The sequence below is a fragment of the Neophocaena asiaeorientalis genome, unplaced genomic scaffold (assembly GCF_003031525.2).
Source record: "Neophocaena asiaeorientalis asiaeorientalis breed wild unplaced genomic scaffold, Neophocaena_asiaeorientalis_V1.1 scaffold407, whole genome shotgun sequence".
Classification (NCBI taxonomy): Eukaryota; Metazoa; Chordata; class Mammalia; order Artiodactyla; family Phocoenidae; genus Neophocaena; species Neophocaena asiaeorientalis.
The window spans coordinates 179,293-195,110 of NW_020174060.1; the positions used below are offsets into that span (position 1 = coordinate 179,293).

Sequence of the window (15,818 nt, forward strand, 5' to 3'; positions counted from 1 at the left end):
GAATCCGTCTGATGTGACTATTTTGGAACTCTGAAATCTGTCAAAGGCTTGCAACTTACAGGAGAAGAGTTGGAAAGTAAATTGTGGTGAAGTTCGGTCAATTTCAGCTCTTAGCACATTAGCAGCTGCCCATCCCCCACCCCTACCATGGTGCAGGCAGCTGTGCCATGTTCCTGGAGCGGCTTGCACACAGATTGCAGGAATTAGGGTGGGCAAAAAGGATGCTGTCCTCTAAGTATCAGGGATCAGTGCTGTGATCACCCGATCGCTGCTTCTCATCTCAGAGGTGCAGACAAAGAAGTAAGCAGCCAGTGTTGTTGCACCTCCCCCATTTTTGCAAGTTCCTCCCCCGCCTCTTAATTTTTCTCTTTTCCCTCTTTTGAAAACCAGACATTAAAGACTAGGACATTCAGAAACATCTAGGAGGAAAATTAGAAAGTGATTTTGCATACCCAGGGAAAGACTCCAAAAGACCTGAGAAGACTTTAAGTTTACACCTCAGGCTGATCCTTGGCACAGAGTAGCCTATAATGATTAAAAATTTTTAAATAATAACAATAATCGAAAACAATAAAAACAGCAAACCTTGGGGATCGGGGAGAATCTGATTTCCAGAGTTACCACATTATTAGATTCAGAGATCCAGTGTTCAACAAAAAATCACAAGGCATACAAATAAATAGGAGAGTATGACCCATTCAGAGGAAGAAACTAAATCAATAAAAACTGTCCCTGAAGAAGACCTGATGGCAGGTATACTAGATAAATACTTTAAAACAACTGTCTTAAGAATGCTAAAAGAAATTTAGGAAGATGTGGAGAAAGCCAAGACAGCAATGTATGAATAAAATGGAAATATAAATAAAGAGAGGAAACCTAAGAAGGATCTAGAAAGAAGACTGAGAGCTGAAAACTACAATAACTGAAATGAAGAATTAACTAGAGGAACACAAAAACATTTGAGCAGGCAGAATAAAGAATCAGCAAGCTTGAAGATAGGACAATGGAAATTATGGAGCCTGTGAAACAGAAACAAAGAAGGTCAAAGAAGAGTGAACAGAGCCCAAGGGACATGCAGGAAACCATCAAGTGGACCAGCATACACATTGTGGGAGCCCCAGAGGGAAAAGAGAGAGAGAAAGGGAAAGACATAATGGCTAAAATCTCTACAAATTTGATCGAAGACATGAATATAAACATCCAAGAAGCTCAACAAACTCCAGGTAAGATGAATTCAGACACCCACACTGAGACACACTATAATCAGAATTTCAAAAACAAAGGCAGGATCTTGGAAGCAGCAAGAGAGAAGTGAATCAACTAGAGAAAGCCCGCACGCAGCAATGAAGACCCAACACAGCCAAAAATAATAAATAAATAAAAATAAATTTACTAAAAAATAAAACAAGGAAGATCTCAAATCAACAACTTAATTTTACAACTTAAGGAACTAGAAAGAGAAGAATAAATGAAACCCAAAGCTAGCAGAAGGAAGGAAATGATAAAGATGAGAGCAGAGATAAATAGAGAATAGAAAAACTAGAGAAAAATCAATGGAACCAAAAGTTGGTTCTTTGAAAAGATCAACAAAATTGACAAACCTTTAGCTAGATGGACTAAGAGGCACAGGCAAGAAAGGAAAAAATAGACAAGTTGGGCTTCATGAAAATTGTAAAATTTTGTGAATCAAAAGACATACGTGGGGCTTCCCTGGTGGCGCAGTGGTTGAGAGTCCGCCTGCCGATGCAGGGGACACGGGTTTGTGTCCCGGTCCGGGAATATCCCACATGCCGCGGAGCGGCTGGGCCCGTGAGCCATGGCTGCTGAGCCTGTGCGTCCAGAGCCTGTGCTCCGCAATGGGAGAGGCCACAACAGTGAGAGGCCCACATACCGCAAAAAAAAAAAAAAAAAAAGACATACATATAAATATAATAAAAAGACAGCATACAGAATAGGAGAAAGTATTTGCAAATCATATATCAGATAAGGGTTTACTATCCAGAATATATAAAGAACTCCTAAAACTCAGCAACAACAAAAAACCTGATTAAAAAATGTACAAAGGACTTGAATAGGCATTTCTTCAAAGAAGATGTACAAATGGCCAATAAGCATATGAAAAGATACTTTATCACAATCATTAGGGAAACGTAAATCAATACTACAATAAGATACCACCTCACACCCATAAGGATGCCTACTATCAAAAAAATAGAAAACAACTATTGCTGAGGATAGAACCTTTATGCCCTGTTGGTGGGAATATAAAATGGTAAGTCACTGTGGAAAACAGTATGGTGGATTAAATTATAGTGTTATATCAATGTTAAATTTTCTGATTTTGATCATTATACTTTGACTCTATAAGACATATTAGTTTTCAGTTGCCGCATAACAAATTATCACAAATTTAGTGGCTAAAAAACACCCATTTATTATCTCACAGTTCTGGAGTTCAGAAGTCCAGGTGGGCTTAGCTGGGTTCTTTGCTTAGGGTCTAACATGGCTGAAATTAAGTGTGCCAGACTGGCCTCTTATCAAGAGGCTCTGGGAAGGAAGAATCACTGGGTTGTTGAGTTGTTGGCAGGATCAAGTTCCTTGTGGTTGTAGGACTGAGGTCCCCATTTTCTTTCTGGCTGCCGACCATTCTCAGCTCCTAGGGCCTGCTCCCAGGTCCTTTCCGCATGGCCTTCTCCATCCTTAGGCCAGCAATAATACATTGAATTTTTTTGGTGTTTTGATTTTCTGACTTCCTCTGCTTTTAAGCGGCTAGTGTGATTACATTAAGTAATCACCCAGACAACATCTCTTTTGCTATGTAATGTAATTACGGGTGTGATATCAGTTCACACATTTCAGTCACACTCCAAGGGGCAGGGATTAGGCAAGGGTTAGGGTCATGGAGCTCGTGTTAGAATTTTGCAAACCCGATAAGAGAATGTCTCTTTTCTCGAGTACTACACACGGAAGTATTTAGGGATAAAGGGAGGAATGAAAACAATTTAGTCTCAAATGGTCCAGAAAAATATTATATATATATATATTACTTACATATTTTAAAGCTTTCCAGGTAACTCCAGTGTGCAGCCTGCACATATACATATATATGTATTTATATATTATACATATAGAGAGAGGAAGAGGAGAGAGGGAGAGAGGGCACATGGGCATGGTAAAGCAAATGGAACAAAATGCAAATGATTGGAGTTCCTTGTTTTATTATCAAAACTTTTCTGTAGGTTTTAAATGATATCAAAAATTGACCAAAAACAAAAAATCAGGAAACAAAAGTCCAGTCCTTATGTAGTGGTTAAAAATCTGGACTTCATTTAAAGCTGAAGTTTCTTGCCTCTCCCACCTCGACCTGCTTTAGGTCTAGAATCCGGAATCTTGTGATAGGAAGAAAGAAGTTCTCCTCCTACCTCCCAGCTTGTTCCAGGATTTCTGCTGCATCCTGGCTGGGAATGGTGGTGTGTAGGTGGCGGGGAGAGGTACAAGAATTACATCCATGTAATCTGATACCAGTTACATGTAGCTGGGATAATTGAAAGGTGATTCTCCAAGTGTGTTTATGGGTTCTGCACTCCCCCAAACCCCCGTTACTGGAGATCTCTCACTACAGTGGGTAATGTCTGCTTTGGCAGTCTGCCCCATATGGGCTCCTTAGGGGAGCATCACTAATAGGCAGACGGGGGCAGCCCCTTTAAGTGGCTCTCGGCCTCTTCTCTTTCCCTCCAGGGCTCACATCTGGACCATGCAAAACACTTATATATCCTTTGCTCTGACAAGCCCTGTGAATGTAGGCTCTTCCCAACATGGCCACCACCAAGGAACCATTGGTCAGTTTATGCCTTTAGTCTTTTCCAGGCCTGGATTCCTGAGCAGCCCCACAGCTCCAGGAAATACAGGTCAGGATGTCATTCCCATTAGGCTTAAGGTCAGAGGAAAGTAGCCCAGTCCACCCCACCCCTCCCCATGGGAGTGTGGAGGGCTCACAGTACACTTGACAGCTCTTTCCAAAGCATCTCTAATATCCAACTTCCTGACCTCCTCACTCCCAGTGCTTTGACTCCCTCTTAGTGGCAAGTGCTTGGGTTACAGCCCAGTGTTTCAGCCACTCTTTCCAAGTTGGCTTCGGTGGTCTAGCTTTGGAATGGGGGAGAGTTGGCTCCTATTTTGGGGGGGCCTTCAGCCAAAACAGGCAGACAGAATCACACTTTAATATCCTGTTGCATATGTTTATTGCTATTCCTGATTTATTGATTTTAGATATTATCTATTGATTCCTACTGTGGAGGATGAAGATATGGCCCTCTTACATCACCCCAGGCCCCCACTTCTCTTCCCTCCATCCTCTCAGAACAGGTATATCATACTTTTTTGGTTAATTCAATGTAAATTATTTGCCTAATAATGATCATGTATTATTTACTTCTAATCAAAGTGACATACTATGATGATGTTTCCTTTGTTGTAGGATTTTTCCCCCCTAGGAATTGAAATTTTTTCTTTTTTTTTTACTTTGCTAGCTTTCTGTACTATCACCAATTCTTCTCAAACTCTCCATGGAATTATATAACTCCTTTGAAGAGTCTTTTCCACATCATCAAACATCCTGTGACCTATCCGTTTCACTTTTTTTTCTGGAAACTTCTGTCACTGGGCCTTCCATTCCTCTGCTCTATCTAAACTAGTTATACTTTAGGCCTGCTGCACAGCTGTGGGCTTAGACTTTCCTTCATCTCTCTCCTATTTCCTGGATCTTTTGCTTCTTTTAGGTTTATGTCTTCATTTTGTTGGAGCACATCCTTCAGTAACTTCCTAAGAAAGGGTTCATGGGAGGAAATTTTTTAAAGACTGTATATCTGAAAATGCCCTTATTCTGCTCTCACAATTGATAATGTGGTTTGGGTATAGAATTCCAGGTTGGAAATGTTTTTCCTCAGCATTTTGAAAGCATTGATTTTAGGTTTTACAGGTGCTGTTGAGCAGTCTAAATACCTTTTTATTCCTAAATCTTTGAACGCAGCCTGTTTTTCCACTCTGAAAAGTTTTAAGGCCTATTCCAGTGTTTTGAAGTACTTAGTGCTTAATGATACGGATTTTTTTTCATCTTTTGTTCTGGATATCTGGTGCTTCCCTTCCATGTGGAAACTCACAGTTTCCATTTTGGGGAAACATTCTTGTATTATTTCTTCCTTTATATTTTCTCTTTTCTTTCTTCCAAAAAAGTCCTATTAGTTGGATATTAGACTTCTTAAATTAAGCCTCTGGTTTTGTTTTATTTTTTTCTTTTTCTCCTATTTCCTGCTTCTGTCTTTTTTGTTCTACTTTCCTGGAGTTTTCCTCCATTTTATTTTCTAACAATTCTATTTAAGTTAAAACATTTTTTTCTATCATATTTTAAACTAAGAGCCCTTATTGCTCTTTTCATGGATAACTATCATGACTTTTCTCTGTGGGAATGTTCTAGTTTTGAGGGGAGGGGGTTGAAATTTTGTTTTGCTTCCTGTAGTATCTCTAGTTCCTTCAATCCTTTTTCCTACTTGTTAGCAGTTTGTCTTAAATAAATATCTTTAGGTTCATTCACATTTAAGAGTAAAGCCTTAAAAACTGGCTGGAAGCTCTGTGTGCATGGCTGAGACTCAAGGGGTAGGTTACATTGTAGGGTGACCAGCTGTGAACCTGGATGTATCATTGAAGAGCCCGGCAAGGTCTGGATCCGTAGGTCTTTGGGGGAGGAGGCTTGGGGAGGGGCAATTCCATTTCTCCAAAGAAAACTTCCAGTCTCCTGCTTGGCTGTACCCCAAACTGGTGTTCTCAGAGCCGGGTAACGCAGCTTCTGGTCTGTAGACTGTCTCCATCTGTTTGCATCACAGCTCTTCTTCATCTTTCACTCACCCCACCATCCCAGGGCCCGGAACCTTTCTGGTTAAGTTTTTCTGTAGACCAACCTCTCTCTCCTCCTTGGGGGAGGGTGGTGGTATTTTCTGGCTTCCCAGAATAGGTGAGCGGACCTGGCCTTGAACCGGTCTCTCACCCACCACCTTCTGCTGCACCTGGTGCCTCCAGGTACTGGCTCTTTTGGGGGTTCTGGGGTCAGGAATAGGTGAGCGGACCTGGCCTTGAACCGGTCTCTCCTTACCCACCACCTTCTGCTGCACCTGGTGCCTCCAGGTACTGGCTCTTTTGGGGATTCTGGGGTCAAGTTCACTTCTTTGTCCTTATTACCCACTCTGCTGGCATTTGGTGTCCAGCTCTGTTAGTTCTTCTCTTTTATCTCCTTTCCTTCATCTAAAAATGTATTAACATTTCTGGTACAATGTTTCTCTTAGGCTTACGCTTCTTTTTATTATTATCCCTTTGCCCTCATTTTAGAGACGTTTGAAGATGAATAAGTGTTCAATCTACCACAGATTAATAATGTATTATATTTTTATTAGTAGTAAATATGTGGATACATACACACACATGAACATATAAATACATTTGAATGATCCAAAGATGAATAGTGAAAATAATCTCATAATCTCCCTTTTACCTTGTCCTTCAGTCCCTCCACAGAAGTGCCCGCAGTTACCAGTGGCTTGTATATGTCTTTCCAAAGAAAGGTTATACACCCTTTCATATAGATACATAAAAAGCATGTAAGTAGAGATAAATGGATTTTACTTTAAATCAAGAAAGCAATTTCTTTGCATAGCCCTGCAGAATATTCATATTTTCAGTAAAGGGCAGTGCTTAACCCAAAGACACGAATCTCTTCTAGTCGGATTTCAGGTTCCATTGCAGGTGGCAGACAGCGCTAAGGGGCTTTCCAGGTGCCCCGTGTAGTTAGCTACCTGTACCAAGGCCAGCTGTGGGTGTTGCTGAGGGCCACGTGCAAGGGGCAGTTGTTGGTGGCCCTCTCCCACTTCTTGTGTGGCTTTCTTTATCATCCCTGTCCTCTCTCCTTCTATTTTGTCCTCCGTATTTCTTCCTGTTTTCACCCTTTCCCCTCCAGATTCGTTTAGCTGAGTCATGCTCCCATGGGTGAGCCATGGAGCTAAGGGATGCACCCTAATTTGGTGCCTCTATGGGTTTTAAAAATAAATTGGCACCCTAGATGGGTATGCTTTCATCGCGCCCCTGGTGGGAAAGGTTTTATTAGGAAATGCACCCAGAGGCCTCCCTGGATCTTTCAGATGGGCTGCTTGACTTGACAGTCCAGAGCTGTGATGTCGCTGTGACTCTTCGTCCCTGCAACAGGGCCTGCTGCTGCCAAACCAGACTTGATCTCAAAACTGGAGCGGAGAGCTGCACCCTGGATCAAGGACCCAAACGGGCCAAAGTGGGGGAAAGGCCGTCCTCCAGGTGGGTCTTGACCTGCTGGGTTCTGAAGGGTTGTCCGGGGGCCCAGGCAGCCCTGGCAAGTCACACAGTGCTAGTTCCGCCATCCTCCTGCTGGACCTGTTGTGCACCAGGCCCTGTATTGGTAGAAAAACGTGAATAAGAAACTAACTGTGCCTTCACAGTGTAGAAGAATCTGAGAAACTGGGACGGTTTGGGAAAAATAAGGAGCTTTGATGAGCAGAAGTGAAACGGGGAGACTGTGGTAGAGCTGACGGGGGTGGTGCGTGGTGGACACTGGCCATGAGGAGCCCCGTGACCCACGGCTGGGAGCCTCTGCTGCCTTCTCCCCGCTCCTCTGGTGTTTAGTGACAACACTGTTGGTCTGTGAGAGTTAGCAATTCGTGTATCTTTGTCAGTAACTTACTGGCTAATAGCTACTGTGTATACTTCTGTGCCTCCCTTGTTTCCAAGACTCATAAGAAGACTTTTGGATGTTTAACCTCATTTCTTTGTGGTGCCTCGAAAGAGGATTAAAACCATCTAATAGCATCTGTGGCCAAGGTGCTAAGTAAGCTTATTAGCATCTGATGTCACATGATCTCAGGGTAGATATGTGGACAGGGAGGGGGAGGCTGGCTAAAGAACCCACAAGGATTAGCAGACAACTCTTGGGGAGACAGACTGGCTTTCAGAGAAACTAGTGGGAAAGGGTTTAAATAGAAGCCACTACTGATTTCTAGAAAGGTGGATGACATTCATCCTCTCTGCTTTGCATAAGGGGTACTTACTGAATTGGGGTGTCTTAGCTGATAGGAGGCTGCAGAGTTCTGGGCAGCAAAACCGAGCACAGTTTGACTTGCTCCAAAGGGAAGAAGACGACGGTAGCCATTAGAGAGGCACACACGCAGGCCTCGGCTGTAGAATCTGCAGTGCTCCCAGCTCCTGCCATGGAGACGTGCACCTCCTACTGCAACCCCAGCCTTTGTGACGTAGAAGCAGATGGACGGAGGAAAATCAAGAGGACTTACAGACCCCGCTCAATTCAGAGGTCGTGGTTTGGGCAGTTCCCATGGTTAGTAATTGACCCCAAAGAGACCAAGCTCTTCTGCTCAGCTTGCAAAGAAAGACCTAGTCTCCACGACAAATCATCCCGGTTAGTCCGAGGTTACACGGGTCCTTTTAAAGTGGAGACTTTAAAGTACCATGAAGTCAGCAAAGCACACAAGCTCTGTGTCAACACCCTGGAAGTCAAGGAAGACACCCCGCAGGCTGCCCTCGTCCCCGAGATCTCCAGCGACCTGATGGCCGACATGGAGCACTTTTTCAATGCCGCCTATTCCATCGCGTACCACTCGAGGCCCCTGAACGACTTTGAGAAGATCCTGCAACTCCTCCAAAGCACTGGGACCGTGATTTTGGGCAAGTACCGAAATCGCACCGCCTGCACTCAGTTCATCAAATACATCTCTGAGACTCTGAAGAAGGAGATCCTTGAGGATGTCCGGAACTCCCCATGTGTGAGCGTGTTGCTGGACAGCGCCACAGACACCTCCGACCAGTCCTGTGTGGGCATTTACATCCGCTACTTTAAGGGGATGGAGGTGAAGGAGTCTTACATCACTCTGGCCCCACTCTACAGCGAGACGGTGGATGGATACTTTGAGACCATCATCTCTGCCCTGGACGAACTGGACATCCCCTTCCGGAAGCCTGGCTGGGTAGTGGGCCTGGGAACCGATGGCTCAACCATGCTGAGCTGCAGAGGAGGTCTGGTGGAGAAGCTCCAGGAGATCGTCCCCCAGCTGCTGCCAGTGCATTGTGTGGCCCACCGGCTACACCTGGCCGTGGTTGACGCCTGTGGAGGCATCGACCTGGTCAAGAAGTGTGACCGGCACATCCGAACCGTCTTCAAGTTCTATCAGTCCTCAAACAAAAGGCTGAATGAGCTGCAGGAAGGCGCGGCCCCGCTGGAGCAGGAAATCATCCGCCTGAAGGACCTGAACGCCGTCAGGTGGGTGGCCAGCAAGAGGCGCACGCTGAGCGCGCTCATCGTGAGCTGGCCCGCCCTGGCCAGGCACCTGCAGAGCGTGGCGGAAGCAGGTGGCCAGGTCGGGCACAGGGCCAAGGGCGTGCTGAAGCTGGTAAAGGGCTTCCATTTCGTCAAGTTCTGCCACTTCCTCTTGGACTTCCTGAGCATCTACAGGCCTTTGTCCGAAGTGTGCCAGAAGGAGATCGTGCTGATTACGGAGGTGAACTCCACGCTGGGACGGGCCTATGTAGCACTGGAGACCCTCCGTCACCAGGCAGGACCCAAAGAGGAAGAGTTCAATACCGGCTTCAGGGATGGGCGGCTCCACGGCATCTTCTTGGACAGAATGGAGATGGCAGAACAGCGGTTCCAGGCGGACAGGGAGAGAATGATCCTGACTGGGATTGAATACCTCCAGCAAAGGTTTGACGTGGACCGTCCCCCTCAGCTCAAGAACATGGAGGTGTTTGACGCCATGGCCTGGCCAAGTGGGATGGAACTGGCCGGTTTTGGGAATGATGATATTCTTGCCCTGGCCAGATATTTTGAACTCTCACTGCCCCCAGGATACAGCGAGGAAGCACTGCTGGAGGAGTGGCTGGGCCTGAAAGCCATCGCCAAGAACCTGCCATTCTCCATGCTGTGCAGGAACGCCCTGGCCCAGGACTGCCGCTTCCCCTTGCTCAGCAGGCTCGTGGCGGTGGTGGTCTGTGTGCCCGTCTCCACCTCCTGCTGTGAGCGCGGATTCAGTGCCATGAACCGGATCAGGACTGATGAGCGGACCAAGCTCTCCAACGAGGTGATCAACACGCTTATGATGGCAGCGGTGAATGGCGTGGCGGCCACAGAGTACAACCCCCAGCCCGCCATCCGGCACTGGTACCTGACCTCCTCAGGTCGGCGTTTCAGCCACGTCTACACCTGTGCCCAAGTGCCGCCCCGCTCCCACACAAGTAAGTATGCGTGGCAGAGTTCCTGGACGTGGGGAAGCAAAGGAAGAGAATCTTAGCTTCCCAACCCCATGCTGAGCTCACAGCCCGGTAGAGTCTGCTCAAGTCAGCTGTCACAGTGGGCTTGCCCTAAGGTGTCACGTGCCCTACCATTTGCTAGACCAGTGGGTGCTCAAGACGGGACACCTACCCTCCAGGAGATTATGATCCAGCTAGAAGGCAGGACGCCCACACTGCAGGGCACAGGGCATAGAGCTAAGAGCAGGAATTTCCAGAGCAAGGCTGCCCAGGTTCAAATTCTCGTCCTGCCGCTGACTAGCACGTGACCTGGGGCAGCTTAATCTCTCTGTGCTATGGTTTTTCATCTGTAAAGCGGATTAATAGACGTGAAGGGCTTGGAACAGCGTCTGGCCAGTAGTGCCCACGGCAGTCTTTAGAGGTGCAGACTAGTACCAGAAATCACTCGGGGACTGGACCAGCGAGGGCAGAGACACCACATCCCCGTGGGGCTGTGCGGACCGTTTGCAGAGGGAAGAGCTCGGTGCAGGTCACAGGGGCTGTGAGGACGGCGCTGTGCGGAGGAGAAGGTTGGGGGTTTCAGGCAGGGGAGGGGTCCGTGAGGAAAGCCTCCCACCTAGCCTGGAAGGCCAGGTGGGGACTGGGCTTGAGGGGGAGGTGACATTATCCTGGAGGCCAAGTTACTGGAAGTCTTAAGTAAGAAGTTTTCCTCTTTTCAAGTAGTCACTGAACACCAGAGAAAACCAGAGCTTCTCCAGGCTGCTCGTGTGTCACTGAACAGTGACAGAGCCGTGGTTTTTCTCCCTTGGCGTCTTCCTATAGCAGGTCTCCGTCCTCTTGATTCTGCTGTCATCTTACCTCAGGGTCTGTGATCAGCAGCAGTGGACTGGCCTCAGGGTTGACGGACGCTCTGTAGGAAGCATGGTGGCCCTGGACCTGCAGCGGGGGGGCGGGTGCAGGGAGCGGGCAGTAGAAGTGGAGAGAAGGAAAAAGGGTGATTCCAACATGGGAGTCCTTCACCCACGCATTTGGTGAGTGAGTTGCTCTCAGTGCCCGATCTGTGAGGGTGAAGGAGAAGACGCCATCAGCTGTGCGCTTCTGCAAGTTGTAATCATAGGGCGATGGGACTAGTACATCTGAAGCAAACAGAGAACACGGCCAGATTGTATATGATAAAGCCTTCTTTCCCAGGCAGTTTCTCAGCCTCAGCACCGCTGACGTTTAGGGCCAGGTAGTTCTTCGCTGTGGGTGCCTGTCCTGCGCCTGGCCACCCCTGGCCTTTCCCACTACACACACACTGGGTACCAGTAGCACCCTCCCTGTTGCAGCAAGCAAAAAGGTCTCCGGACTCTGCCAGATGTCCCCTGGGAGCAAAATTGCCCCCCCGCATGAGCTCCGCTGCCCCAGGGTGAAAGTCAGCAGAGTGGGACTCCATCGGGCCTACAGAGAGCAGCCCTTGTCCGTCTCCAGGGGTTCTGCCAGGGGTTCTTCACCAAACATACCTTGGGGCGCAGTTGGTTGTGGGGAGGGAATTATCATCTGATCTGTTTTCTCTGTCTGACTGTACCCTCCCTTTCCTCCCGCACGAGGGGCGGGGCTCAGGAAGGAGAAGATGGGAGTGCTCCGTGTGGAGGAGGCCGTGACCCAGAAGCCGCCCATCCCGTCTTACAGGGAACCCATGGAGGTCCTGACGGACTGCGTCCTAGAGCCGCGCCACGGACTCCTGTGTCCCCACCCCAGCCAAGAGGCCCTGGGCTGTCCTGATAAAGCGCTCCCGTAAGAGCAGGACCCTGAGGGGTTGCCTTGGAGTCCCCTGCTGCCCTGGCCCTCGTGATCATGGTGACAGGCCCTGGCATTCTAGGCTGCCCTAGAGTCTTCGCTTGGTGGGGACTCCCTAAGCACTGGGAAGCGGCAGTGACAAGATAATTCAGCCCACATCCCAGGGAGGCGGGGCGGGAGTCAGGAGGCGCACAGCCTGCTTACCGAGGCCCCGCCTAGGCTGGGCGTGACCTCCAGCACTTGAGTATGCAGGAGGGTTCGCATCTCAAGCTCATTTTAAAGGTGCTTCAGGAGACGATTCCATCATGAAAGATTTCACCCCATGTTTTGGTGGCAGGAGGACTTTTCTGAAGTGGGAGAGACGGTTGGGGGTAGGGGGCTTAAAGGAGCCCTCCAGCCCCTGGGTAGCTGGGGAGCATCCCAGCGGGCTGCCCACAGCCTGAGTGGCGTGGGGTAGACACGTGGTGAGGGGCCTGGGATGAGCAGGTCTAGGGACAGCGGCCTGGCTCTGGGATCTATCCCCCTGGCTCCATGGCAGAAGCAGGGAAGCCTCAACTTCAAATGGGAGACTCGCATCAGAGACTTTCTCTGTCTCCTCCCAGGGCCTTCCTTTAGGATGAGGCAAGCAGAACCCCTTGGCACAGAGCGATCAAGAAAGGTTATCCTGCAGCTCCCAGACAGGGGAGGAGTGTTTCCCTGGAGGGGGCCTGGCGTTTCCACCAGTCACAGCCCTTGTGTTGTGCTGAGCCCGGGTCTTCTACGGAGCAGAGCGGACAGGACAGGTTTGCACTGGGGGGGCTTGGGCTCCTGTCCCAACTCTGCTGCAGGCAGTAGAGAACTGTCCTCTCCCAACTGTCCTGTCCCAACTCTGCTGCAGGCAGTAGAGAAGCCAAGTGCCTGCTGGTGCCCCAACTGCCACAGGACTGATGGATGACAGCGTCTCCGGCTCTGAAAGACGGCCCTCAGGCTGCAGAGTGGACTTGGCTGCCTTCAGCCCTTGTCCTTGTCCCTTGCCACCCAAGTCCTTATTACGGGAAGAGGTGCTCTCTCAACATGCCCTCAGCATAATGGTCTAGTCCACTCTTCCCAAAGTTGCTCTGGGGACCAGCTTGGGAATCACTAGGGGTGTCTGTTTAAATCTGTTTCACCCCAGACCCACCTGATCAGATCCCCGGGACTGTTTCCAGCAAGGCCCCCCAGGAACTTCGTGGGCTCACTCAAGCATGAGAACCACCACCCTGGTGGCACAGAAGGGTGTCCCACGCTATTTGGTTCCCGTTGCCCTCCCCCCATCAGCCCATCTCCTCTTCCACCCTGAAGTAAAGCACTTTTCCTTCCAGGGCAGCTGCTTTGGGCAGGTTCCTAGGCTGCTCATCCGGCTGAGATGATGTAGTGTCTGGGTCCCGCCTTCCTAACCACAGGTGGGAAACGAGGGGAGGTTAGAGGGAAGGGCTTCTTTGCCGCTGCCTTTCTCTTGTTTTAGACGGGCAGGAAGTAGTGCTCCATCCTGGCCATGCTGCCTGGCCCTAGGTGGGGTCCCTGCTCTGTGACGCAGGTCCAAGTGGCCTGGCCCTCAAGCAGCCATCTGTCCACTTCCCACTCCTAGAAGGTGCCGAGAGCCCCTGAGATGCTGGTAGCGAGTGTCTCACAGTCTGGCAGAACCCCTGGTTCCCAGTGTCCCTGACTCTCCCTTCCCAGCACCCCACCCTTAGCACTTAGCCTTAGCGCCATCGCTTTCCTGTTTTCTTCAGCTTCGAGCCAGGAATTCCGTTTTCGCTTTCTGCCGTTTCACCTGTGGCACTGTCTCCCTGACAGCCCCGTGTTCTGGGGGCTGAGGTGTACCACGGGCCCTTAGAGCTTGAACCCTGGTGGTGTTACTGCCCACATGGCCAAGATGGAGCCCAGGCCTCCCTCCCCCATTCGCATAGGTCACCGTGGGGAGTTCAGGAATCTGCACTAGGCCAGGCACCGCGGGTATGAGTTGGTGGGATGGAAGGGAGGAGGGCCCGTTAAAGTGGGCCCCCCCACCCTATCCATAGCGATTCAGATTGAGGTGGCTTTCTCGTAGGCATCCTCCCCATGGCACCTTCTATCCTTTAAGAATCCTCAGAGCAAGAGGCCAGTCCTGCGAGCAGCGCCGTGCCTGAGTGCCACACGCACGATTCCTTGTGCGAGTCTAGTCGTGGAGGTGGAGGCCAGCTAGGGATGCCCCTGCCTCTCCACATCTGTGCTCTGAGGAAGCCTCCGATGCCAGCTCGTGAGAAACTTGGGCCCCTTGGCGGGGGCGGGGGGGGCGACTGAAAATGCTATTTGTCACAGGGATTTGCACTACCCACTTTCTCGAGGGGCACAGGCATGCCCTGGGTCCCCTCTGTTCGCTAATGGCAGAGAGGACGCTGACCATTTTGTGCAGGACCCCAGGCTGAAGATGGGTGAGACCCCTTGCCCAAGCTGACATCTCGTTTTGTTTCAAGAGACTTGCAGCATTTCAGACCCCAGGGCCTGGAGACCCTGTTGTTGGAGAGCCTTCCTATTTTTGCCTCACAAAAAAACAAGCTGAAGGGCATTGGGGATGGAAGGAGCAAGCTCTCTGCCTTTGGCCAGAGTCCTAGCCATGCCTCCACCCTCGTTCCCTACCTGTGATCTCCATAGACATGCCCACAGGGCCGACATTCTGAGTGACCAGCATTTTAACGGACAGTTTGAGTTCAATAGCCATAGAGACCAGGTGGGAAGGAGGGGTCCCGACCCCCCGTTCTAGCCAGACACGTTGGAGTGTAATCTACTCCAGACACTTTGCTTCCCTCGAAGCGCAGGTTCAGTTCCTAGGGTGCTAAGTATTTAGCAGGACAGTGTGAAGATGGGCCGTTTCCCTCATCCAAGTGGCTGACGAGGTCACCCCAGGTAATTGGCCCAGGGATGTTCTCTCCTCCTCTGGTTTCAAAGATGTGCAAAACGTGGTTTAAAAAACCATGTCTGGGTCTTCCCTGGTGGCGCAGTGGTTGAGAGTCCGCCTGCCGATGCAGGGGACGCGGGTTCGTGCCCCGGTCCGGGAAGATCCCACATGCGGCGGAGCGGCTGGGCCCGTGAGTCGTGGCCGCTGAGCCTGCGCGTCCGGAGCCTGTGCTCCGCAACGGGAGAGGCCACAACAGTGGGAGGCCCGCTTACCGCAAAAAAAAAACAAACCATGTCTGATTCTCAACCTTTTTCTATTTGAATAAAGCAGAGTTTATTTCGACACATGCCTCAGTCCTGTTAATCCCGTAACCAAAACTAGCAAACTGGAGGAGCTGCTCAAAGCTAATTATCTCTGGCTCAGAGCAAAGCCCGCCCACGCCCCCACCCCGAGTGACGCGCTGAAGCGCCTGCGCGGGTCGGGCTGGCTGAAAGGGCTTTCTTAGGCGGCCGGGTCCTGCTGCGCATGCTCGGCGCCCACTGCCTGGGCCGGACCTCCGCGCACCGGAGCATCTGCAATTCTGACTCGCATCCTGGCCTGGGCATCCCGCGCCGGGCCATGACGGCGCACTCCTTCGCCCTCCCGGTCATCATCTTCACCACGTTCTGGGGCCTCATCGGCATCGCCGGGCCCTGGTTCGTGCCGAAAGGACCCAACCGCGGGTAAGGATCGCGCGGCCCAGCCTCCCTGTGGACACCTTCGCGGCCGCGCGCTCCCCCTTCCCCGGCGGCTGCGCGGGCGGCGGCGGCGGCTG

The 15,818-nt window shown here is 50.1% G+C and overlaps 2 protein-coding genes across 6 annotated transcripts in view; both read left to right on the forward strand.

Moving 5' to 3' along the window:
- The window catches only part of ZNF862 (zinc finger protein 862), a 32,958-nt gene extending 17,612 nt beyond the window's left edge, over positions 1 to 15,346 (forward strand). For 4 of the 5 annotated variants that reach the window (XM_024754478.1, XM_024754477.1, XM_024754481.1 and 1 more), the window contains 4 exons: positions 7,249 to 7,353; positions 8,200 to 10,314; positions 11,919 to 12,105; positions 12,711 to 15,346. In XM_024754478.1, coding sequence (XP_024610246.1) covers positions 7,249 to 7,353; positions 8,200 to 10,314; positions 11,919 to 12,105; positions 12,711 to 12,723 — 2,420 coding nt within the window. In that variant the 3' untranslated portion in view covers positions 12,724 to 15,346. The remainder of the gene's footprint in view (positions 1 to 7,248; positions 7,354 to 8,199; positions 10,315 to 11,918; positions 12,106 to 12,710) is intronic. The other variant, XR_003004450.1, reaches the window with a different exon arrangement.
- Positions 15,347 to 15,442: 96 nt separating this feature from the next.
- The window catches only part of ATP6V0E2 (ATPase H+ transporting V0 subunit e2), a 5,417-nt gene continuing 5,041 nt past the window's right edge, over positions 15,443 to 15,818 (forward strand). The window contains exon 1 of the mRNA XM_024754483.1: positions 15,443 to 15,726. Coding sequence (XP_024610251.1) covers positions 15,530 to 15,726 — 197 coding nt within the window. The 5' untranslated portion in view covers positions 15,443 to 15,529. The remainder of the gene's footprint in view (positions 15,727 to 15,818) is intronic.